Source organism: Neoarius graeffei, chromosome 4, assembly GCF_027579695.1.
Source record: "Neoarius graeffei isolate fNeoGra1 chromosome 4, fNeoGra1.pri, whole genome shotgun sequence".
NCBI classification, from domain to species: Eukaryota; Metazoa; Chordata; class Actinopteri; order Siluriformes; family Ariidae; genus Neoarius; species Neoarius graeffei.
Genome location: NC_083572.1, coordinates 111,986,274 through 112,013,243, shown reverse-complemented (window position 1 = coordinate 112,013,243; position 26,970 = coordinate 111,986,274). Strand labels below are relative to the sequence as shown.

The 26,970-nt window shown below is 41.6% G+C and overlaps 1 protein-coding gene across 4 annotated transcripts in view; it reads left to right on the top strand.

The window, feature by feature from the left end:
- Positions 1–23,577, top strand: part of vdrb (vitamin D receptor b) — a 93,515-nt gene extending 69,938 nt beyond the window's left edge. For 3 of the 4 annotated variants that reach the window (XM_060920199.1, XM_060920198.1, XM_060920201.1), the window contains 2 exons: positions 4,336–4,452; positions 13,750–23,577. In XM_060920199.1, the coding sequence (XP_060776182.1) occupies positions 4,336–4,452; positions 13,750–14,000 (368 nt within the window). In that variant the 3' untranslated portion in view covers positions 14,001–23,577. The remainder of the gene's footprint in view (positions 1–4,335; positions 4,453–13,749) is intronic. The other variant, XM_060920200.1, reaches the window with a different exon arrangement.
- The last annotated feature ends 3,393 nt before the right edge of the window (positions 23,578–26,970 follow it).

The window sequence follows — 26,970 nt, the reverse complement described above, 5'->3', positions numbered from 1 at the left end:
ATCACCCTTACTGTGGGCTCGTGTGATCGTCCTCTGAGCACTCCGACGCCTAGTGTCTCATTCATTCATCTCATTATCTGTAGCCGCTTTATCCTTCTACAGGGTCGCAGGCAAGCTGGAGCCTATCCCAGCTGACTACGGGCGAAAGGCGGGGTACACCCTGGACAAGTCTCCAGGTCATCACAGGGCTGACACATAGACACAGACAACCATTCACACTCACATTCACACCTACGGTCAATTTAGAGTCACCAGTTAACCTAACCTGCATGTCTTTGGACTGTGGGGGAAACCGGAGCACCCGGAGGAAACCCACGCGGACACGGGGAGAACATGCAAACTCCACACAGAAAGGCCCTCGCCGGCCCCGGGGCTCGAACCCAGGACCTTCTTGCTGTGAGGCGACAGCGCTAACCACTACACCACCGTGCCGCCCCGCCTAGTGTCTAGTTCAGAAAACAGTGGTGACACATGATTGTTTAGACATTTAAAAAACATTTTAATATTACAAAAATTTACAAAATTCTCAAAACTAAAAAGGTTATGTTTTCTTATAATATCACAGTGATGCGGCGGCACGGTGGTGTAGTGGTTAGCGCTGTTGCCTCATAGCAAGAAGGTTCTGGGTTCGAGCCCCGTGGCCGGTGAGGGCCTTTCTGTGTGGAGTTTGCATGTTCTCCCCGTGTCCGCATGGGTTTCCTCCGGGTGCTCCGGTTTCCCCCACAGTCCAAAGACATGCAGGTTAGGTTAACTGGTGACTCTAAATTGAGCGTAGGTGTGAATGTGAGTGTGAATGGTTGTCTGTGTCTATGTGTCAGCCCTGTGATGACCTGGCGACTTGTCCAGGGTGTACCCCGCCTTTCACCCGTAGTCAGCTGGGATAGGCTCCAGCTTGCCTGTAGAACAGGATAAAGCGGCTACAGATAATGGATGAATTACAGTGATGCCATCTCATAGGTTTCCGGTCCATGACTTTTATTGTCTGCTTATAAATTGAACTAAGAGTGGTTAATGTAGTTGAAGAAGCTTGTGATCATGATGTGATACAATATGACAAGTGCAAAAAAATCACTGAGAGCATGTAATGTTAAAATACTCTTGAAATCATAAATAATTATTTACAACATACAAAATCAGACTGTAAAAACTCAACACAAAAACACGCTTTATTTTACAGTTATTGAGTTATTTACAATGTTTTTGAGGGAAGTGTTCAGGGTCCAGCATTTTACTTTTAGTTGCATCTACTGAGACCTGTTTCTGAAATATTTTGGTGAAATGATGACAGAGAATAAACACATGCTGATTTACATCAGAATCAGCGTTCCCCCTGGAGTCTAAAAAATATTCTCTACTTTTTGCCTTGAAAAATCAAGTCAAAGAAATATTCTTCACATTTTCTTTTTTTTTCTTCAGTCTGTATTTGTCCTTCGTTACCGACTTATCAAAGTGGACTTAATACAGGTTTATACCAACCAAACTGGCACAATTCAAAGATTTGTACAGATACGGCGAGGTCTCTCCATTCCATATAAAATTAGGGCTCCACTCCAGACTCTAATAAGAAAGAGTTGACTTTGGGCCCCTGTGCACCATCCAGCGAAAATAAGGCTCTTTAGTTTGAGCTTCCTGAAGGTTATTTTAGCAGGGACTTATTCTAAAGCGGTATTAGGACTCCCTTTAGACTTTATTTAAACACAACACTTGAGTTACGATTGAACAGAGTCGAGAAGGGTCTTGGAACAAAAAACAGTGAAGGAATTCGAATTTCCCGTCAATTTACAAACCGAACACAGAACAACGCTACGTTTTACATCATACGTTCGCCACGGTAACTCAACACACCACGCCCCCTGAAACAGAGCTCCCTTCAGTTGCTTGCCGGCTTGCAGCACTTTCACTTTAGTGTTTTTTGTTTTGTTTTTAACTGGCCCCTGTATTACCGACGCTGTCCAATGTGCTCGGGGACGGTCAGGGCCCTGAGTGTGTTTTACCGACTCTTGTATTACTGATGCTGTCCGATGTGCTCGGGGACGGTCAGGGCCCTGAGTGTGTTTTACCAACCCCTGTATTACTGATACTGTCTGATGTGCTCAGGGACAGTCGGGGCTCTGAGTGTTTTTAACCGACCCCTGTATTAATGATGCTGTCCGATGTGCTCGGGGATGATTGGGGCCCTGAGTGTTTTTAACTGACCCCTGTATTACTAATGGTGTCTGTTGTGCTCGGGGATGGTCAGGGTCCTAAGTATTTTTAACCGACCCCTGTATTACTGAAGCTGTCTGATGTGCTCGGGGACGGTCAGGGCCCTAAGTGTTTTTAACCGACCCCTGTATTACTGAAGCTGTCCAATGTGCTCAGGGATGGTTGGGGCCCTGAGTGTTTTTAACCGACCCTTGTATTACTGACGCTGTCTGATGTGCTCGGGGACGGTCAGGGCTCTGAGTGTTTTTAACCGACTCCTGTATTAGTGACACTGTCTGATGTGCTCAGGGACGGTCGGGGCCCTGAGTGTGCCCTCCTGTGCCTGTTTCAGCCCTTAAGTCCTCTTCAGTGCTTGAAGAAGCCCCGCCCAAAAAACTTCATCAGCTTCGACTGCACTGTTGTTTATTTCACACAGAGATAATTACACCACCACACCAGGCTGATTAAGATGCACTGTGATTAGTCAAAAGCTTGGCGCTCATTTGGTCTATATGTGTAGTCAGTTTTTATTGGTCACAAGCGCGTGCTCAATGTTTACACTCCTGCTGCCCGCCATCTCTTCACTGGGGCTGGATTTCAGCAAACGGAGGGATTTGTGAAGGGATTAGTAGAAAACATGACTTATGATAATGATGACAAATACATTAATCACCGTGACGACTGCTAGTAATTTTCTCTTCGTCACTGATGGATTATGTTTGTCAAAGACCAGTGTGACGAGCCCCAGCAGGAACCCTGCAGAATTTATTTTCATATATTATTATGAAATAACATGTTGATTTTAAAGAAGGTCCGGGTTCGAGCCCCGTGGCCAGCGAGGGCCTTTCTGTGTGGAGTTTGCATGTTCTCCCCGTGTCCGCGTGGGTTTCCTCCGGGTGCTCCGGTTTCCCCCACAGTCCAAAGACATGCAGGTTAGGTTAACTGGTGACTCTAAATTGAGCGTAGGTGTGAATGTGAGTGTGAATGGTTGTCTGTGTCTATGTGTCAGCCCTGTGATGACCTGGCGACTTGTCCAGGGTGAACCCCGCCTTTCGCCTGTAGTCAGCTGGGATAGGATCCAGCTCGCCTGCGACCCTGTAGAACAGATTAAAGCGGCGAGAGATAATGAGATGAGATGAGATGTTGATTTTATAATTAATTCCAAAAACAGTTAGGATGCTGTGTAGAACATAAATAAAAACAGAATGTAATGATTTGCAAATCCTTTTCAACCCGATATTCAGTTGAATACAACTGCATGCTGAGAAACGTTTTTAAACTCTTGGAGTCTTTGCACACAAACTAGTGAACCTCGCCCCGCCCTTACTTGTGAATGACTGAGCTTGTCCGATTACTAATGACCCTGTTTACCTGTAGAATGTTCCACACGAGTTTTTTTGGTGTTTTTTTTTTTTAAATATCATTCCACAACTTTCCCAGTCCCTTATTGCTTATCTCCCAATTTTTTTGGAACGTGTTGCAGGCATCAAATTCACAGTGAGTGTACATTTACAAAAAAAAACAGTAGTTTATCAGTTTAAACATTAAATATTTTGGTTTTGTACTGTATTCATTCATTGCTTTCTGTTTTTATTTACGTCCTGCACAGCAGCTCAACTGTTTTGGATTCTTAATAATAGTGAATTCTGTCGTGTGCACTATACAGGTGTAATGTAAGCACAAAGCCATTTTATTTTATTTTATTTTATTTTATTTTATTTTATTATTTAATTTCAGGAGTTATATACAGGAACAGGAAGATTTTTTTTATTTGATATATTTTTATTGTTTATTCTTTATTTTATTTGGCTATGAAGTGAACAGCAAGCCATTTAATTGATCTATTAAATTTATTTTATTTAAATTTGTATTTTTATTTGTCCTTGTAAGAACCTGAATTTAATTTGAAATATTTTCAGGTTTGTTTTTCATGTATGTGTGTTCATTCTGCTTTTATATTTGAGTCAATAAAATTCTATGATTGTATTTTTAACAAGATTAAATTTATTGTTTTATATTATATTATATTAATTAATTAGACAGATTTTTTTATTCAGTGGTATGTGAGTCATGAGTGTCTTAGCCACAGTTTTGTTATTAATCATGCTGAATTAAACCTGTACGTGTGTGTGTGTGTGTGTGTGTGTGTAGCTGGCCACTCTCTGGAGCTGCTGGAGCCACTGGTGAAGTTCCAGGTGGGGTTGAAGAAGCTGAATCTGCATGAGGAGGAACACGTGCTGCTGATGGCCATCTGCCTGCTGTCCCCCGGTGCGTCACTGCTGCTGCCCATCACTCGCCTCTGCAGCATCTAATCATATCCAAATCCAATCATATTCCACACAGTACACTTTATTCACTTTATTTACCCCTGAGGAGGGTGTGTGTGTGTGTGTGTGTGTGTGATTGGATGTGGTGAAGATCAGGATCAGTGTAAGAGAAGAGACAGACGTAGATCAGATATAAAGTCATGTAGCGCTTCATCAGACGCCCATTTTGTTGTCTGTTATTATTTAAATCTAATCATTAAATTAGTTTTTTTAACTTTATATAAAGCTTCAACACAACAGCTACTTAAACATAACACCATCACCAACACTATCACCAACACCACCATTGCCATCACCAACACCATCAGCACTGCCATCACATCAACACCATCATCACTGCCATCACATCAACACCATCATCACTGTCATCACATCAACACCATCATCACTGCCATCACATCAACAACACCACCATCAGCACCATCAGCACCACCAACACCATCATCACCACCATCAGCACCATCATCATCGCCAATACCACCATCACCAACATCAACACCACCATCACCACCACCATCACCAACACCAACATCACTCTCACCATCAACACCACCATCACCAACACCATCATCACCAACACCACCATCATCAACACTGCCACCACCAACATCACCAACACCAACCTCAGCATCATCAACACCACCATCACCAATTCCACCATCACCAACATCATTATCACCAACATCACCATCACCAACACTATCATCACCAACACCATCACCAACACCATCATCACCAACATCACATCAACAACACCACCATCATCATGATCACCAACACCACCATCATCAACATCAGCACCACCAACACCATCATCACCAACATCATCACCACCAACACCATCATCACCAATATCATCAACACCAACATAACCAACATCACCATCATCAACACCACCAATACCAACACCATCATCACCAACATCACAAACACCACCATCACCAACACCACCATCACCAACATCACTATCACCAACATCAACACCATCACCAACACTATCATCACCAACACCATCATCACCTTATCTTAAGGATGTCCGTCGTATCCGATGATGACAATCCTGTCTCTGCTACTTGTGAGTTCTCATGTGACTATAAAGTCCAATCCATGAGCCACACTGCCTGCTGCAGACAGAACAGTTAAGGGCACTGACTGGGGGTATGGGTGTGGAGCTGGCTTCATGTCTCTTCAAGCGTCTCCTGGTCCGTCTGTCTCCTCAGTCCTCCTCGAGCTTCTGCACCCCTTGCTGATAGAGCTGCCACCAGATGGAGCGTTGGGTGGCAATGTCCTCCAGCTGGCTTGGTTTCAGACCACACTTTTTCATAGTCATCTTCAGTTGGTCTTTGTAACGTTTTTTCTGGCCCCCTGCCAGGTGGTGGCCAACATGTAGCTGGCCATACAGCACCTTGTGAGGTAGGCATTCCTTCGACATCCTGATGACGTGACCAAGCCAGCGAAGTTGGTGCTCGGTGATGATGGCCTCCATACTGACGCAGTTGGTCTTGTGGAGAATTTCAGTATTGGGCACTCGGTCACTCCAGGTAATTCCCAGGATGCATTGGAGGCATCTGATATGGAAAGCCTCAGGCATCTTGAGGTGGCAACTGTACAGGGTCCACGCCTCACAGGTGTAGAGGAGAGTTGTGATGACGACTGCCAGATAGACTGATATTTTGGTGTGGAGTTTGAGGTCTTTATTTTGGAAGACCCTTTTTCTGAGTCTGCCAAAGGAAGATGATGCATCTTTAATCCGGTTTTGTATCTCTCTCTCAATGCTGGAGTCGTCAGAGAGGAAACTGCCCAGGTATTTGAAGGATTCCACTATTGTAAGTGGTTTGTCGGAGACGGTGAAGGTTGGTGAGCGGAGTGGAGGAGTATAGGCCCACTGGCATATTACTTCAGTCTTGGCTACGTTTATGGAAAGCCCCATCCTGCCATACACCTTTGCAGTAGTTGCAAGGGTGACTTGCAGTGCTTCTGGTGTATGGGCCATGACTACACAGTCATCGGCATACTGTAGCTCAGTGATGTGCTCAGATGTTGTTTTTGTGGCCACTTGGAGCCTTCGGATGTTAAACAGATTCCTGTCAAGTCTGAAGTCCAAGGTAATTCCACTGTCTCTCTCGATGTCCTTGTGGAGCAGTAGTGTCACACACAGGAAGAAAATGTTAAAAAGAACTGGAGCAAGGATGCGCCCCTGATGTACACCAGTGCACACCCTAAATGGCTCGGATTCCTGGCCTCCGATGGTCACACATGCCATCATGCCTTCATGAAACTGCTGGAGGATGTTAACAAACCTTCGTGGGCAGCCAAACTTCAGAAGGATTTTCCACAGGATCTCCCTGTTGACTGTGTCAAAGGCCTTCGAATTGTTGCCTTCACAGAGCCGGTACCGCTACCCTGCCCTTTCAAAAAATAGAACTAGGCAATCATACATACCTCAAGCAATTACTTTTTTAAATAAACACCTGAAAAGGTAATTTTTTTTAACTGTATGAGGGCCCTGTGATGACCTGGCGACTTGTCCAGGGTGTACCCCGCCTTTCACCCATAGTCAGCTGGGATAGGCTCCGGCTTGCCTGCGACCCTGTAGAACAGGATAAAGTGGCTACAGATAATGAGATGAGATGAGAACTGTATGAGGATTCCTGGAAAATTTGATCAGCTGTTTTTGTCACAGAACAAGTGCACTAAATCCCTGTGATAACATTGGTTTTATGTGTTAAGTGTCGTGCGCAAAGTATCTGTTTTTTTTGTGTTTTTATGGTAAAGACAAGACAAGCCAAGTGCATTTAAACTTGCTCCCGTCACCAGACACCCTATCGCTGCCAGACTTTCCGTTTCCGGTTGCTGGTCTCACCAAGGCAGAGGTGAATACCTGCGCTATTCTATTCTAAATAGTCCTGTGCCGCTGGCGTGCAGGGATCTGACTAGGAGCTCCCAGTGCATTTAAACTTGCTCTCGTCACCAGACACCCTATCGCTGCCAGACTTTCCGTTTCCGGTTGCTGGTCTCACCGAGGCAGAGGTGGATACCTGCGCAGAGACATTATTTAGAGTGTCGTTGGGGGTGCGCATGTCCCAGCAGCACTTCTTCACTGTGAGAGGGTGGAACCTGGTGGCAAGGAAAAGCCCAAGACGACCAGCACTCTTCCACAGCTGCAGGAGGCTGCCGGAACTCCAGTCTTTCGGAGAACCCGTCGTACGCTGCCACACACGTTGCTTTTCTCTCAGGGTGTGCTCCCCTAGCCTTTGTCATCCTCGATTTATCCACAAGGCAGCGGGACAGTGGTTGGCCAATGCAGGGTGTGTCACTCCATGTGAGCCTGTGCATTTGACCTCTGGGGACCACTGTAGCTCCAAAAATCCCCTACAGTTTAGCCTGAGACCGTGAGGTACCCAGTTTCCGTGTGTGGCCGCTTGGAGGCACTGCAGGAGTCTTGGCGGAAGAGAGGCTATGTACCGGCAGGAGGAGACTTACACACTCGGCTCCTCTTTTCACCCCCAAGGGCGCTAGCCGGCAGCAGTAGCTGGAAGCAGAAAGTAGCAAGCAGCATGCACTAGCTACAAGCACTACTACCCCAGTACTACTGCACTGACACGTCAAACGCCCTGTGCAATAATATACACACACCCACATCATCACCATCCCATTACCATCACCGTCATCACCAACACCACCATCATCACCATCACCGGCAACATCATCATCACCCCATTACCATCACCATCATCACCAACCTCACCAACACCACCATCATCACCATCACCAGCAACATCATCATCACCCCTATTACCATCACCATCCTCACCACCATCACCAACACCATCACCGGCAACATCATCATCACCCCTATTACCACCACCATCATCACCAACCTCACCACCATCATCACCATCACCGGCAACATCATCATCACCCCTATTACCATCACCAACCTCACCACCACCATCGCAACATCATCATCACCCCATTACCATCACCATCATCACCAACCTCACCACCATCACCGGCAACATCATCATCACCCCTATTACCACCACCATCATCACCAACACCACCATCTTCACCATCATTACCATCATCATTATCACCAACACCACCATGACCACCATCACTACCCCACACCATGTTTACTGCAGGGTTGTCATAGTAACCTGCTTCTCATTATTTCATGTCTTCTCATGTGTATATAAAAAAATTCAAATACAAAAAAGATATTTAAACCTAAAAAAATTACAGTTTACAGATTATACATATCACTGCTCGAAAAACCTCATGTCCGATCGTCCCAGACGACTAAAGTCTGTGCAAGGACGAGTAAAACTTTAATGGTAATCATCCGATCGGAAGACAAAAGTTGGTGCCGGCAACCTAAACAACACAGGCGCTAAGAGAGCAGGGAACCAATCTAAAGTAGCTCGTCTTGTTTCACAGGAAATGCATTAAAAAGTTTTATTCAACAACACAATATACACAAGTACAGAAATATTTTGAGGAAATCATTCAAATTTCCTTGTTTTTGGTTATAATTTGTTGAAGTATGTGTGTGTTCGAGTGTACTGGAAAAGCTCAGCTCAGAGGGGTCCACGTAATGACGTAATTATACCGATTGGATAAGGGCAGCGAGGGTCAAGGACATCGTCTTCCAGCAGCGCGGCTGAAGCGGGCAGGTGTCAAACTTGGAACATTATTCAGTAATATTGTTTATTATTAACTCCAATCGTGATATATCAGCTAAAAAAGCTCTACTACCGGATTACTTGGACAATCTTAGTCAGAAAGAAGTGAAGGATAGATATACACGGAAATTAGAGTTTATTAGCGGTTATGATCTGTACAAAATTCCTCGAAATGACTGGAGTGACGGTGCACATTTGTGGCCTAGCGTCAGCATTAGCTACATTTTGGAATATACATTCTTTTTCCCGAAGAGTCCCGACATGGAAGAACAGAGAGTAAAAGCCAAAGCATTTACTTTCAAAGAGCTTTGACCTAAATCCTGACCCTCCATGTCTCATCAACCCCAAGGACATGTAGTTACACAGCTATCTGCACTCGATCATTTATACAGTGACGCTCATTATTGTTAAAACAATATCTGAAGTGTTATTATTTGTAACATAACAAAATATCTTGCTCTAGACTTTCAAAGCATGTTGTAAGATTTTATATTTTATCTAATAGTGGATGGTACAGTAATTACAAACTCTAACAGAATCAGCACATTCCAGTTGTAGCTATAGTAACTATAATCACCCCTGTAATGATAATTTCAGTAAACGGTTAATGTTCAGTTCCCTTTTCATGTATTCTCTATTCAAAGGCACAGCTGAGTCATACAGGTTGATCAGTGTGTAATGGACAGTAACTATTTTATCCAAAATAGTTTTTCCTGCAGCGGCACGGTGGTGTAGTGGTTAGCGCTGTCGCCTCACAGCAAGAAGGTCCAGGTTCGAGCCCCGTGGCCGGCGAGGGCCTTTCTGTGCGGAGTTTGCATGTTCTCCCCGTGTCCGCGTGGGTTTCCTCCGGGTGCTCCGGTTTCCCCCACAGTCCAAAGACATGCAGGTTAGGTTAACTGGTGACTCTAAATTGAGCGTAGGTGTGAATGTGAGTGTGAATGGTTGTCTGTGTCTGTGTCAGCCCTGTGATGACCTGGCGACTTGTCCAGGGTGTACCCCGCCTTTTGCCCGTAGTCAGCTGGGATAGGCTCCAGCTCGCCTGCGACCCTGTAGAACAGGATAAAGTGGCTACAGATAATGAGATGAGATGCTGCTTCACCTATTTAAAAAAAATAATAATAAATCAACTGCATTCTGTCCTCTCCAAAATAAAATAAAGCTCTGGGCAAGTAGAACTGTTTTTCAGGTGAGTATGTTTTGTGAGCTGCTCGCCCATTGGGCCAGTAAGACTGGGAGATTTTTTTTCGAGGACTGCATATACTGAATCATTTTTTATTCATAAAATATATATTTTAAATTTGTGATAAAGTTGTGCTTGAATGTGAAGCACTGTTATACAGGTCTTATGCTTTATATATAATTTTGTATGGATATAATTGTAATTTATATAATTGTTAAAAGTGATACATACAATGTGTATATTATAATGTACATTAATATATATTAATTATTTAGCTTCAGTAGTCGAACACTGTATGAAATTTGTAGAAAGAAAGGAAGGACGTGTAGTGCTGAATTAGGGTCAATACATGATGACATTTTAAGTTAATTAAGCAATTAGTTACCTTACACTTAGACTTTCTTTAGTGTCATTCAGATTTGCATCAAACAATACACATCAGAACGAGATTTCGTTGCTTTGGCTCAGTGTAGTGCAGAACAAAACAACAGCAAGTACAACCCCGATTCCAAAAAAGTTGGGACAAAGTCTCGTCTCTTCTTCATCCGCTTATCCGGGGCCGGGTCGCGGAGGCAGCAGTCTGAGCATGGAAGCCCAAACTTCCCTTTCCCCAGACACCTCGGCCAGCTCCTTGGGAAGAACACCGAGGCGTTCCCAGGCCAGCCGAGAGACATAGTCCCTCCAGAGGGACAAAGTACAAATTGTAAATAAAAATGGAATGCAATGATGTGGAAGATTCAAAATTCCATATTTTATTCAGAATAGAACATATTTCGATTACGTTCATTATGTCTTATATTAAATATAGTTAGTTTTTTTTTTCTTTTTTATCAGACATCTAGTTTTTGGGTTTGTTTACCTGACATGTTTCGACATACGACTGTCGTCTTCCTCAGAGTGTCACCGGATGTTAATTGGTGACGCATCTTTTATCAGCTGATGTTTCTGAAGGCGTGGCCTTCCTGTCCGGATTGACAGGTCGGTCACGCCTTCTACTGTCTGTTTGTCCCCTGCAAGATGGCACTCCAGGTGTGGGAGAGCATGTATCACAGAAGATAACAAACATCAACGCTGGATCAGGGAGGCCATGGAGATCCGTAAGCGAAGCCCGAGGACCATCAACCGGGATGAGGGAGCATACATGCTCTCCCACACCTGGAGTGCCATCTTGCAGGGGACAAACAGACAGTAGAAGGCGTGACCGACCTGTCAATCCAGACAGGAAGGCCACGCCTTCAGAAACATCAGCTGATAAAAGATGCGTCACCAATTAACATCCGGTGACACTCTGAGGAAGACGACAGTCGTACGTCGAAACATGTCAGGTAAATAAACCCAAAAACTAGATGTCTGATAAAAAAGAAAAAAAAAAACTAAGAATAGAACATAGATGACATATTAAATGTTTAAACTGAGAAAATGTATCATTTAAAGAGAAAAATTAGGTGATTTTAAATTTCATGACAACAACACATCTCAAAAAAGTTGGGACAAGGCCATGTCTCCCACTGTGAGACATCCCCTTTTCTCTTTACAACAGTCTGTAAACGTCTGGGGACTGAGGAGACAAGTTGCTCAAGTTTAGGGATAGGAATGTTAACCCATTCTTGTCTAATGTAGGATTCTAGTTGCTCAACTGTCTTAGGTCTTTTTTGTCGTATCTTCCGTTTTATGATGCGCCAAATGTTTTCTATGGGTGAAAGATCTGGACTGCAGGCTGGCCAGTTCAGTACCCGGACCCTTCTTCTACGCAGCCATGATGCTGTAATTGATGCAGTATGTGGTTTGGCATTGTCATGTTGGAAAATGCAAGGTCTTCCCTGAAAGAGACGTCGTCTGGATGGGAGCATATGTTGCTCTAGAACCTGGATATACCTTTCAGCATTGATGGTGTCTTTCCAGATGTGTAAGCTGCCCATGCCACACGCACTAATGCAACCCCATACCATCAGAGATGCAGGCTTCTGAACTGAGCGCCGATAACAACTCGGGTCGTCCTTCTCCTCTTTAGTCCAAATGACACGGCGTCCCTGATTTCCATAAAGAACTTCAAATTTTGATTCGTCTGACCACAGAACAGTTTTCCACTTTGCCACAGTCCATTTTAAATGAGCCTTGGCCCAGAGAAGACGTCTGCGCTTCTGGATCATGTTTAGATACGGCTTCTTCTTTGAACTATAGAGTTTTAGCTGGCAACGGCGGATGGCACGGTGAATTGTGTTCACAGATAATGTTCTCTGGAAATATTCCTGAGGCCATTTTGTGATTTCCAATACAGAAGCATGCCTGTATGTGATGCAGTGCCGTCTAAGGGCCCGAAGATCACGGGCACCCAGTATGGTTTTCCGGCCTTGACCCTTACGCACAGAGATTCTTCCAGAGTCTCTGAATCTTTTGATGATATTATACACTGTAGATGATGATATGTTCAAACTCTTTGCAATTTTACACTGTCGAACTCCTTTCTGATATTGCTCCACTATTTGTCGGCGCAGAATTAGGGGGATTGGTGATCCTCTTCCCATCTTTACTTCTGAGAGCCGCTGCCACTCCAAGATGCTCTTTTTATACCCAGTCATGTTAATGACCTATTGCCAATTGACCTAATGAGTTGCAATTTGGTCCTCCAGCTGTTCCTTTTTTGTGCCTTTAACTTTTCCAGCCTCTTATTGCCCCTGTCCCAACTTTTTTGAGATGTGTTGCTGTCATGAAATTTCAAATGAGACAATATTTGGCATGAAATTTCAAAATGTCTCACTTTCGACATTTGATATGTTGTCTATGTTCTATTGTGAATACAATATCAGTTTTTGAGATTTGTAAATTATTGCATTCCGTTTTTATTTACAATTTGTACTTTGTCCCAACTTTTTTAGAATCGGGGTTGTAATTACCTGAAAAAATATATATAAATAAGTATATATGTACTGTATATAAAAGAAAACTGTGTATAAAGTTCTATATACAATATAAAGTGTATTGCCTGAATATGAAGTATATTGCCTAGGTGGGGGGGATTAATTCAGTTCAACAGTCTTGTGGGAAAAAGCTGTTGTAGAACCTGGCTGTTCTACTAACTACCTAATAGTTAACACTTATTACATGTTTATTACACCTTCCCTAATCACAGTTGTTAATCTGATTGTGAAAAACTTTAGATGAAAGAATTAAATAGTTGAATAAACACACACATTTGTTTTTATAGACGTCACACCATCAAGAAGTGTTTGGGAAATTTTCAAAATTTCCAGAGACTGACGTGCCTTTAATACGCGTCTTTAATTGCGTTTCTGTGACAGTGATATCATTTATTGTTCTGATTCGACAGATGATAGTCGTGCATTAAGAGTGTGTGTGTGTGTGTGTGTTGCAGACCGCCCTGGCGTGCAGGATCACGAGCGTGTGGAGGCTCTACAGGAGCGTCTCTCTGAGGTCCTCCAGGCGTACATCCGAGTGCATCACCGCGGCCGTCTGCATTACGCCAAAATGATCCAAAAGCTGGCGGAGCTGCGCAGTCTGAGTGAGGAACACTCGAAGCAGTACCGCACGCTGTCCTTCCAGCCCGAGCACAGCATGCAGCTCACACCACTCGTCCTCGAGGTGTTCGGCGGGCAGGTCACCTAGAGGTCAGGGGGGCGTGTAGGGCGTGGACATTCACAATGAAACACACACACAGAGCCTGGGAGTGCTGTGTGTGTGCGCGTGCGCGCGCTTATATGAGTGTGTGTGTGTGTGTGTGTGTGTGTGTGTGTGTTCATTCCTTCATCATCAGTTCCAGATCAGAAGGGTGTTTTTAAAGATTGCAATGTGCATTTATTCCAGAATCATGAACTTGCAGTATTACACTACGTGTACCTCTGTGTGTGTGTGTGTGTGTGTGTGTGTGTGTGTGTGTGTGTGTGTGTGTGTGTGTGTGTGTAATAGCTCTGCTTGGTTCGCTGCTGCTGTCTCTTCACCTCCTACCTTTAAAATGCACACAGTCCACACAGTCTGGCCACTTGACCAATCACAACGCATCGCTTCACCCTTAGGCTCCTCCCCAAAGAACTCTGATTGGCTGCTGAAAAAATGCACAAAATCAGGTTTGTGCATAATTCATAAATTATTCTTTATGTAAAAAAAGAGAGAGAGAGAGAAAATGTCAAGAGTACTGATAAAGGTTTATGTTTCAGAAAATTTTACTTCACTTAAATATCTAGAAAATCGAATACATTTGAATATTAATGATTCTCTAATTATACTACGCTACTCAAACATCGCAGATTTGTTTTATATAAGAATCCGCCTTTATACTGGAATAGTATATTCCACACTAATATGAATCACTAATGGATTCACGTGCGTGACGTGTGCTCGTGTGCATAGCGTATTATAATGGGGTTGTACTCGTGCACGTCACATAGAATGTCGTAAACATCAAACAACACACGAGTCATTTAGTCAAATTTAATAAGTGACTCGGAGTCTTTTGGTCAAATTTAATAATTGACTCGGAATCATTTAGTCAGATTTACCTTCAGATATTTACACATTATGAAAATTTGTGTTTTTTATGATATGTATTAATATTTTAAAATATTTTTAAAAGAAGATACACACAATGCCTAAAGAATCGATTTCAAATCACACTTTGACTCACTGAATCAAATGCAATAGAATCAGGAAGTCTCAAGAAATCCCCACCTCTCTATGGACAAAGACTAAAGTAAAAGTCTTCCAGTTTCTTTCATATTTTTTCACCTCATACTATTTACCCTCACCAGTGTAATTTTTTTTAACTATACGACATTACTTTTGCATAACAGGTTCCCAATGAATTAAAATCCAAAATGGCTTCTTGTTCACATCGGCTATAACATGCCGTTGTTGTTGTTGTTGTTATAGACGCTACACAGAGCGTACAGAATGCTTTCATAAATACATATTGTCATAAATGAAATTATTTCGTGCTTATCCTGTATCAAACAACACGTGAGTCATTTAATCAAATTTGCTAAACGACTCCGAATCATTTACTCAGATTTACTTTCAAATATTTGCATAATATAATTTTTTTTTTAATCATCAACAAAATGCTTTAAAGGTAAGCAGTAAACCACAGTGTAAAAACATAATCAAGATGCTCGAAGAATCGGGTTCTAATAACACGAATCAAATCTGAATAAATGATTCAGTCATTTTCTCAAATTTACCTTCATATTTCTAGATATTTTAGAAAACTTTGTGGGGATATTTTTTATTGATAAATTGATATGTTTTAAAAGCAGGAAGTTATAGTAAAAAAAATAGGAATTAGGAATTTATTTCTAATCATGTTATGACTCGCTGAATCAAATTTCCCTAAATGACTCAGAGTCTCAGAGTCGTTTAGTCAGATTTAGCTTCAAATATTAAAAATATGATGGGAGTTTGCGTTTCTATGACGTATATTCATGATATTGTGTTTTAAAAGCAGAAAGCCTCAGTGGAAAAACACAATCTGTCAGTGAGATGCGTAAAGAATCGATTTCTGCTCACACTCCGACTCACTGAATCAAATCAGGAATCAGGTCTAAAAATTTCAGTCCCGAGTGAAAAAGACAAAAGATGCCTTTTGGATTTCTTTCCTCTTTTTTTTCCTCCGTGTAGAAACCGAATGATGTGATGAGGTCTGTGTGGACTGCTCAGTGCTTCAAACTTAAAAACGTGTAAATATGACTATATATACTTTAACGTTATATTCTTAGATCCTACACGTGTAATCTTTACCTCTGACCTAGGATGTGTTTATAGAACAGAGTTCCTCTTTAAGCTGAATTGAAGCTCTGATCAGTGTGTGACCTCTCGGGGGTTTTAAGGTTTGACTATAGTTTTTTTATGACACTGTTGTAGCTAACAGTGATGCATTATAAGCTTCGGAACAGTGTACTGTCATGCTTCATGGCGCGTATTTCATTTTCCTGACCATCGTCATTAATTCGCTCGTTATTGCTGTAGAAGCTCCGGCCAAACATGGAGAACATCGCCATGACGCTGCTTTGGAAAGTTTTCCTCCAGCGTTTATTGTTTTTTTGTTTGTTTTTACGCTAAATCTCTCGCCACTGGATCTGTGTGTGTGTGTGTGTGTGTGTGTGTGTGTGTGTGTGTGTGTGTGTGTGTGTGTGATAATAACACAACAATTTAGATGTATTGATCTCATTTAGAATAGAAGTCTAAGGGCAGATGTTCGCAAAAAAACCGTTTAAAACGTATATTAAAAATGATAGCCTGCCTCATTACACTGCTACAATAAAAAAATCACACCCTGATGGCAGCCGTAATGTGTTTATATTTAGTTCTCAATAAACACAATAAACAACTTTTGCGATTTAAAAAAATTGAAGTTGGTTGTCTGATAGGTTCCTCTATCGTATTTTGAGTAAAATAGCGAGCTGTCTCCAGCTAACTAGCCACAGGAACGACTTCTGATGTCCTTCGAACTTGTCAGATCGTATTGTTGGTTAAATTTCACCATGGCAGCGATATCTGTCAAATAGCTCACTAAATGTTGCCATGGCACCCGCCCCGGTGATCTACAAACCTCTCAAAATGTGACATGTTAGTTGGCTAAATGTTTTTTGTTTTTTCTTATCATATTTGATTTTAAAAACTAGCAAGCGAACTGTAAATATCCGAATCAACCCTTACTGCTAACTAGCTTACAGATCTGTCAGCTCATTTAGCATTAGCTAGCTAATTGTAACCATGGGAACAACATTTGATGATGTATGTATGATACTATCAGGTTGCTTTACGTTGGCTGTTTAAATAAAACCAGGAAAAGAACTTGTTGTAAATTGAAAACCCGTTAGTTTAACGCTATATAAATATACGTATAAATACGTCGATGATGTTCTGTAATACCTCTCAGTGTTCTTCCCATCGATAGTGTTCTTACGGGAGCGACTTTTGTGAATCCATGAAATATTCAGGTTATCCACTGACACCGTGGGAACGATCGATGATGTCAGATCCTGTCAGATGGGAGTACATCAATTGGTTGTTGAAATGTAACCATGGAAACAGCCTATGGTAATTAATTAACCTGTCACATTGTGTTATATTAACTAGCTAAACGTAACCATGGAAACACTTCTGGCTGTTGAACCTCCGGCCGCCAGGTGCACAAAAAAGCGTATTACTTTATATTTTAATTTGTAGCATCAACATACTGTACACAAACAAAGTTTAAAAAAACACGTATTGATATCTCACTTCCTGTGTAAAAAAATGTTCAGGGTTAAAACCAAAATCAAGTGTTTGTGGTGTTCATATCCCATCAGAACCTTTAAAAAAATCATTCCATGTCTGAAATACACTCAGTGGCCACTTTAATAGGAACTCGTTGAGTGTAAGATCCCTGTTCTTGGCTGCAGGAGTGGAACCCGGTGTGTTCTTCTGTGTTCTGTCGCATGCTGAGATGCTTTTCTGCTCACCACGGTTGTAAAGAGTGATTATATGAGTTACTATATCCTTCCAATCTGGCCATTTCCCTCTGACCCTCTCTTATCAACAAGGCGTTTGTTTTTTCCACCCACAGAACTGTCGCTCACTCACTCAAAAAATGTTTTTTGTTTTCCGCACCATTCTGTGTAAACGCTAGAGACTGCTGTGTGTGAAAACCCCAGGAGATCAGCAGCTTCTGAAATACTCAAACCAGTCCATCTGACTCAAACCAACACCCATACCACAGTGAAAGAGAGTCACACTTTGAGATCACAGTGTTTCCCGTTCTGATGTTTCAAGTGAACATTAAGGCTACGTTTACACTAGACCGTATCTGTCTCGTTTTCTTCGCGGATGCACTGTCCGTTTACATTAACCCCCCTGAAAAAGCGGGGAAACGGGAATCCGCCAGCGTCCACGTATTCAATCTAGATCGTATCAGCTCCGGTGCTGTGTAAACATTGAGAATACGCGAATACGCTGTGCTGAGCTCTAGCTGGCGTCTCATTGGACAACATCACTGTGACATCCACCTTCCTGATTCGCTGGCGTTGGTCATGTGACGCGACTGCTGAAAAACGGCGCAGACTTCCGCCTTGTATCACCTTTCATTAAAGAGTATAAAAGTATGAAAATACTGCAAATACTGATGCAAATACTGCCCATTGTGTAGTTATGATTGTCTTTAGGCTTGCCATCCTTCCACTTGCAAGTAATAAGTGATATGCGCTGGGATCACACACACACAGCGGCTCAGTCCCGAATCGTGGCTTGTTCACTTCACTCGTGCGCTGTGTGAGCTGCACAGGGCCGGAGTGCGCACCCTCCAGAGGGCACTCGCTGTTCAGGGCGGAGTGATTTGGAGCGCAGGATGCCTGTGGAGCCGAGCGTATCCGCGTATTGGTGTTGCTGTGTGCACGGCTAACGGTTTTAGTGTAAACGCGAATCGTTTTAAGAACGTTAATCTGATGATCCGCTGATTCGACGTAATGTAAACGTAGCCTAAGTGAACTGAAGCTGTTGATTTGTATGTGCGTGATTTGATGAGTGAGCGTGTTTACCGCTTCATTTCTATCCACGCTGTTCATGAATATGTTCAGTGAGACAAAAAAAAAAATCTGCCCCTTGACTTGTATTATAAGTGAGTTTGATGCGAACATTTTATTTATTTATGTTTTTGCTCAGTCTGAGGACACACACACACACACACACGAGACACAGTGGCGTGAGATGAGAGTGATGAGTGAAAACGCTGGAGTTTCCCTTTAATCAACTTTAATGGATTTGCTGCTCTGTCGTTGCTAAATGAAGCTCTATAACGTTATTACGCCTCGTATCGCACCCGAGTTTCTCTTCTGTTTTGTTATTGAATGTTATAAAACTGTTATCCTTGCTTTCAGAGTTAACACGTTTTAACACGCTCATTGTTTCAAGATAATGAGGTAGTTGACGAGAACAACCCCAGACGAGGCACTCGAGGATCTGTGATGCGTTCAGAGACAAATTTTATTCTCCAGTTCTTCAGATTCAATGTTTTGTCTGTTTATGGCTCGTGGACGCGTTTCTGTTCCGACACCCGCTGCAGGAGGACGTCGTGTGTGTGTGTGTGTGTGTGTGTGTGTGTGTGTGTGTGAAGGAAAGAGGGTGTGGTCGGGTCACCATGGTAATGGCAGGCTGAAGCTGCTCGGTCGCCTAGGCTCAGGGTCGATGGCAGAATGTTTCATCGCTTTTTTATTAGAAACATATTAAGATTGCTCAGCGCATAAGGAAAACAAAAACTACCTGTGTGTGTGTGTGTGTGTGTGTGTGTGTGTGCTGTATATAGCAGGACTGTTAAGCACTTATCTATTCACTATGTATATTGATATTTCTGTGTGGGCGTGGCAAACTCGGATGTGTGTGTGTGTGTGTGTGTGTGTGTGTGTGTGTGTGTGTGTGTGTGTGTGTGTGTGTGAGAGATAGAGATATAAAAAGTGATATTTTATAACCCAGTCCAGAGCTATTTGCAAAATATAATTTAGTCCAGGCACGTAAACATTTAACTTTGAAAATCTGATCCCTGAATGTCGGTTAAAATGAATGAACCTTGATTATTTTTATGATTATTTTTAAACGTATTCTCCTCATTTATTCATATTTGTCATTTAAACGTAGGGCTGCACAGATCATTTATATTTTAATCTTGTTTACAGATTGTTTCCTGGCTGTATTAAAGATAAACAGCAGTGATGTTCGCGCGCGCGACAGAGAAACGTTTCGCTTCCTCCAGACTCTGTGCATTAATGCTGCGTTCACTCGCTTCTCAATTGTTTGTGATTTACTGTTTAAAGTTTTTGCGTTTGGAAAGCTGGATCTAGTTTCTATTTTGGTATCTTTCAAACTCAAAACTAATGTAAATATGTTTGTGTGATGGTCTAACTGTCTAATCATATCTGTAACATAAACAGCAATGATTTAAGGACAACAAATGTTTCCAGGCAAAACAAACCTCACCCGGCAGCACTTATTTTATACCTATATGCTGATAATGGTAATATTTCTCAATCATCAGTTGTCAGGTTATCGTCCTATGAAAACCCATGACCTTGAGTTTGCCATTTCAAAGTTATTCAAGGTCAAAGATCATGGTGGCAACTGAAAGCCCATATGGCACTTCTTATATGATGATAATGGTAAACATCTGGCTATCATGAACCATTTTAAAGTTATAGCCCTTTGAAAACCCATTACCTTGAGTTTGACCTTTCAAGGTCAGTCAAAGTCAAAGATCATGGTGCCAAATGAAAGGACACATGGGAGTTCCTATACGCTCACCTTGACCTGATTACCCCCAAAATTTAACCAGGTAATCTATGGACCATTGCCCACCTACTCTGAAAATTTGAAGTCAATTGGTGCAACCGTCTAGACGCTAGATTGTTAACAAACAAACAAACTGCACTGATTCTAATCCCGGCCCCGCTGACTCCGTGTCAGGTGCAGTAAGTATTCATCTAATTATTCATGATGCTTCTTTCTGTAATTAAAACCAAACCTGATGTTCCAGTTCAGTCATTAAATCACAAACTCACTAATTTACACTAATTCTTGAATGCAGCATTAATCAAAAGTTCCCCTGATTTTAAATGCGTTTTTAACATATCGACCAATCAGAGTGCGTCTGTGGACAGCGAGCTCTTTCACTCGTTACACAATACTAAAGAGCGTCAGATCAGATCTTTAATCAGCTATTTAATAGATTAATAATGCGACTAAATAATGCGAATAAACATAGGAAGGAAATTTTACGGAGTGATATTCCTATCATAAGGATTAGTTTTAGGAATTGTTGACGCGTTATTTTGTTTTTGAAGTTGAATTAAAGTGAAATTTGCTCATCAGGCTTTAAAAACGTGTCAGTACAACAATCCAACCTGCAAAATTATTATTATTTTTCAAACAGCATTTTGCACTGAATTGATCCAATCTCGATTTACAAGATTCCACAGCCGCAGCGCTTCAGCACACATTTGATTGGTCGCCGTTTCAGCCAATCCGCAGTCAGGAAAAGGGTTTGTTCCTGAATCTGATCTGCTGCGTCGAACCTTTAAAGGTTTACGTGCAACAAAGTGAAGACTCTTTACAGAAATCTTTTTGTAAGAGTTTATATTTCAGGAAAAGAAACATTTCAGAAAAATATTTTTAAACTGAATTTTTAAAACCAAATTTGACACTTTTTTTTTTTTTTAAATATTCAGCAGAAATGAATTTCGATGCAATAAAGAACCGAATGTGTCATGACTGTGTTGTCCACCAGAGGGCAGTGTATTTATACTTTAATTAAGAAAAAAAACAGGTTCTTCCTCCAGGTTCTAGTTTTCTGAAGAGGTTCTACACAGAATAGTGAAGTATGCAAAAAAATAAATAAAAATAAAGTTGTGATTAAATTATCAGAATAATTATTGATCAGTGATCAGCGTTAAGCCAAAAACAATCATAATGATCAATTTAACCCTTTACTGTGCAGCCCTCGCTGTAGCCCACGCCTCACTTTCTGGTAGATTGGAAGGTGTGTGTGTGTGTGTGTGTGTGTGTGTGTGTGTGTTTAGGGGACTAGTTTATTAATAATTGCCCCCTTTAACCTAACAGACATTAAAGGAACAGTCCAGTGTTGTTGTTTTTTTAATCCTAGTCTCTTTAAACCGCAGTAATCCATGATCTAATCTCATTGCGCGATGTTACCTCACTGAGTGTAAACACAGGATCGGATTTTATTAATCTTTTAGATTGCACTATGTTAGCTAGCTAACTGTAACCATAGAAACCGCTGGGAGTAGAGCCGTCTCTGTCGTGCGTCTGAGTGAGAGATTTATAATTAAAATAATTGTAATTGGACCACAGTGAGAGAAGAATGTAAATCCTGTTTACACCAAATTCACTGAGGGCAGCTGCCGAATGTCTGTTTAACCGTAAAATTCTTCAGATGTGAAAGAAATTCTTCCCAAATCTCTTCTGATCTTTCATCTGTTATCTTTAACTTTCACATGCTGGAGTAGCGCAGTAAACAGTAGCGTCCCGGACAAGTTACTTTCCTTCTTTTCTTTTTTTTGTTGTTGTCGTATCCATACGCCATAAAAAATAGTTCCGTCTCTGACGGGAGCGAGTCTACGCAGATACGGGACGTGTTTTTCTAAATGTGTTTGCCGTAAACAGGGTTTTATTTTATTTAATTTTTTTTAATCTCAAACACAAACCTATCCTACAAACACGGCCGAGAGAGGGATTAGGATTTAAAATAATAAATAAATAAATAACTCTGGAATGTTCCTTTAACTCGTATTTTCTTTCTCGTGTCTCATCATCGTCTAAACGCTGCTCGTTTCTGTGTGTAGTTTTTTGTTTATCACTCGAACTGGAAACCTTTCAGTTGAAAAAAATTTCAGCAGATTTTTTTTTTTTTTTTGCATAATCTTGTTTTGGGTTTTACAGTAAAAAAAAAAAAAACACAAACAAACAAAGAAACAAATCAAACAACACTACACCAGCATCTGCTCATAAACACCAGGCTACTGCGCAAAATCTATCATGATGATGATGGAAATGAGGATGATTTTTATATCGATGTTGTTCTCTATTATTATTATTATTATTATTATTATTATTTCTTTTCTTTTTTTTTGAGTCCAAAGCGTAACCATAATGAACTACCTCACTCGGCTACAGACGCATGTGATTTTTTTTTTTTTTGTATTTTTTATGATTGGTGTTTGTATTTATTGCCGTGGCTCACACACGGGCGACTCGAGTACCTCAGACTTTAACGTGTTTCCCACAGCGCAGCAGACTCGCCTTAACACAATATTACAGCTACTATTATTATTATTATTATTATTATTATTATATTTCTCAACTTTTTTTTTTTGTTTTTCTATCTTCAGCTTTCTCTCCAGTCAGACACAAGACTCATAACTACAGATGTGTGGGTCAAAGATGAACACATCGACCGTATTTCCACCTCATTCCACTTTAATCGGAGTCGCTAGTTTTCTCACGACGGTGTATACGTACGTATCAGAACAAATGAATCGAGAATAAAAATAACAGCCCACGTTATCATTGTAATAATTAATACTAAAATGATGTACGTATGAGTGAGATCAGTGAAAGGATTTAAATAATAATAAACATCAATATGGAAGAAAAATTACAAATGTATCCCTGGGGCTGTTTAAGGTTAAAAAATTAAATATAAATGATAATCAGGAGAATAATGCATTTTAAAAGCATTACATAAACAAATTAAAAATGCTTATTTTAATTTATAGGTTAAGTATTAGAATCACGAAATACAAGATATCAAAAATAAAAAAGAATCAAATTTACAATTAAATTACAAATTAATATTTGTGGCAGATTTTTAAAAGTGTGGTGTTTATTACACTTTAGTTATTGAATTTCTTTTAAATATCATTTTATATATTTATTTTTGTGTGTGTCATTATTAAAATAACTTAAATATCACATATTTTAAAATACAAAAGTAAATTTATTTTTTTTTGCTTTTTTTAAATTTTATTTCTGTGTTTTGTTTTTTCGTCTTTGACCCACACACTCAAACACAGAAAGAGAAAGCTGTAATGGGCGTGGTCACTCCTCTGATTGACAGTGTTCAATAGCTGCTGGGATTGGTTGGCCCCTCCTCAGGCCCCGCCCCCTCTCAATTCTGATTGTAAGTTGGATTTATTGCTGCTTTACAGAAACATTTACGAGAAAATAAACACACACATGATCACCTCACGAGTCGCACTCATTTCCCCTTTTAGCCGCGATCCTGTCGTCAACCTTTCACTGAGAAACTCGTTCAGTATCAACGCAAACACCTCAACCTGTCCTGTCTTTGCATTTATACTGGACACACTCGTACACTCGCACACACCGCTGCTGACGTGCCCGTGCCGCGCTGCAGGTCACGTTATAACGACAGGGTCACTCTTAAAAGGGAAAAACAGACTCACTCTGCGTTGGTTTTCTGATGTTTTATTTTTGACGCTTACGGGACGCCGTAGGGACGCTGTCTGTGTTTCCAGGTTAAACAGTCGCATGCCTTCACACCAGGACCTCAGTTTATCTTTATAAATCAAACTGTAAATCAGATATTAAAAGGTTGTTATTTACTTTTTTCTTTCATTAGATATTGATTTTATGTCATGTTTTGTCTAATGTTTTACAAATCAAACAATAAATAACAACATTTATGATTACAACTGTGTGTGTGTGTGCTGTTTGTAGATTAAAGCTGCAGTCAGTGATTTTTTTTTTTTTGAGAATTATTAAAGTTAACATCAGTGACTGGGGGAAACACGACCAGTGTGACGTCTCTAAAAACTGAAGGCGTTACAGGTCTAGCGCCCCTGCTGGCTGGCTGCAGTGTAACATGTAGCTCCGCCCATCTCCATGTGTTTCAATGACAAAACAATTTTTTGATGTCACTAGTCTGTCTTTCCATCTGCAGCGTCTAATTCGAACAGTTAGTTTTCACTCGTCTCGTCTTCATCCGCTTATCCGGGGCCGGGTCGCAGAGGCAGCAGTCTGAGCATGGAAGCCCAAACTTCCCTCTCCCCAGACACCTCGGGCAGCTCCTCAGGAAGAACACCGAGGCGTTCCCAGGCCAGCCGAGAGACATGGTCCCTCCAGCGTGTCCTGGGTCTTCCCCGGGGCCTCCTCCCGGGGGGACATGCCTGGAACACCTCCCCAGGGTTCCCCACCCACAGAGGTAGCCGTAGGGGTCCGGTGCAGTGTGGATTGGGCGGCAGTCGAAGGCAGGGGCCTCGACAACCTGATCCCCGAACACAGCGGCTAGCTGTTGGGACATAGTTTTCACTATACTGATATATTTTATTTTCCTTCAGAAATTAATTCGTAAACCATTTTTGCTTTTGAAGTTTGAAATAAATTATTTTTATTTATTTGAAATAATTACCTGTGTATTTAAACTAAAACAATGATCTGCCTCAGGCTCAGTGAATAACAACCTCGACTTCATCTCAGTTATTACTCACCGATATTCACTGAGCCGGAGGCGGATAATTGTTAATTATCGTAAGAAGGCGTGGCTACACCTGGGAATTAAGTGATTGACAGCCATGGCTGGAAGGGACCAGCTGCAGCTCCTGCATTGCCCCCTGTCTGTTTGTCTGACTTTCTGTCCTTTTGTCTGTCTGTCCCTCCATCTGTCCATTTGTTTGTCTGTCTGTCTGTCCGTCCATCCGTCTGTCCATTTGTCTGTGTGTGTGTCCTAAGTGCACACATGACCTCACACATGACACGCCCTTTAAACATTTCTGAGAAGCTGAACATCGCAAACATTTCCAGAGCCGGTTTGGAGCCGGTGCCAAATCTCAACAGCATTTCAACAGCCAAAGAACCCAGAAAACTGCTCCCAGAGCGACACCAGCACTTTACTGGTCTAGAACCAAGAACCACTTACGCCAGGGACTGGGGGCGGGATTATTGTGACCAACAAGACCAGCTAAAATTTTGTGCCTGCCATTTTAAAAAAAAATGAATGACTTTATGATATCTGAGAATATCTGAGGGTTTTTTCTAATAAATTTACAATTTTAATCTTGGAAACTCTGAGGGTTTTTTTTTTTCTCAAAATTTCCCACCACTTCAGCTCCATATTTATCTCATCTCATCTCATCTCTCATTATCTGTAGCCGCTTTATCCTGTTCTACAGGGTCGCAGGCAAGCTGGAGCCTATCCCAGCTGACTACGGGCGAAAGGCGGGGTTCACCCTGGACAAGTCGCCAGGTCATCACAGGGCTGACACATAGACACAGACAACCATTCACACTCACATTCACACCTACGCTCAATTTAGAGTCACCAGTTAACCTAACCTGCATGTCTTTGGACTGTGGGGGAAACCGGAGCACCCGGAGGAAACCCACGCGGACACGGGGAGAACATGCAAACTCCGCACAGAAAGGCCCTCGCCGGCCACGGGGCTCGAACCCAGGACCTTCTTGCTGTGAGGCGACAGCGCTAACCACTACACCACCGTGCCGCCCTACAATAATAGTATGAATATGAAAAGGTCCCGTGTTACAGACAGCTGCTATGCTGAGGTTCGATTAGGGGCCCAAACACTTTTCATGAAATGTTCACTGAGCCACCTGCTAAAACAGATCTGTGTCCTAAATTGTGAAATAGGTTATTTCTAACCAGGCCTCAGTTACATGAGCCGCTCACTTCCTGTAACATCAGGAGATTTAGAAATATGAAATAATATTGATAAACCGAGTGAGTGTGTTTGTAATTCACGTCCTGTTTGAATATGGTCCTTTTTTCTCAGTATCTGGAACTTACCAGAGAACTTTATTTAAATTGTCTTATTTATTATTTTACTCTGAAGTAATTATAGTACTTTAGAATTTCTGCCATTCACTAACAGGGTTAATATCTACACCTGAAAGGAAACGTTACATGGACAACATGCCTCGGAACTCCAGGTTATATAATCTACACCGATCAGCCATCACATTTTGAGCAATGACAGGTGAAGAAGTGAATAACGTTGATTATCTCATTACAGTGGCACCTGTCGAGGGGTGGGGCTTATTAGACAACAAGAAAGAGAAGAGTCAG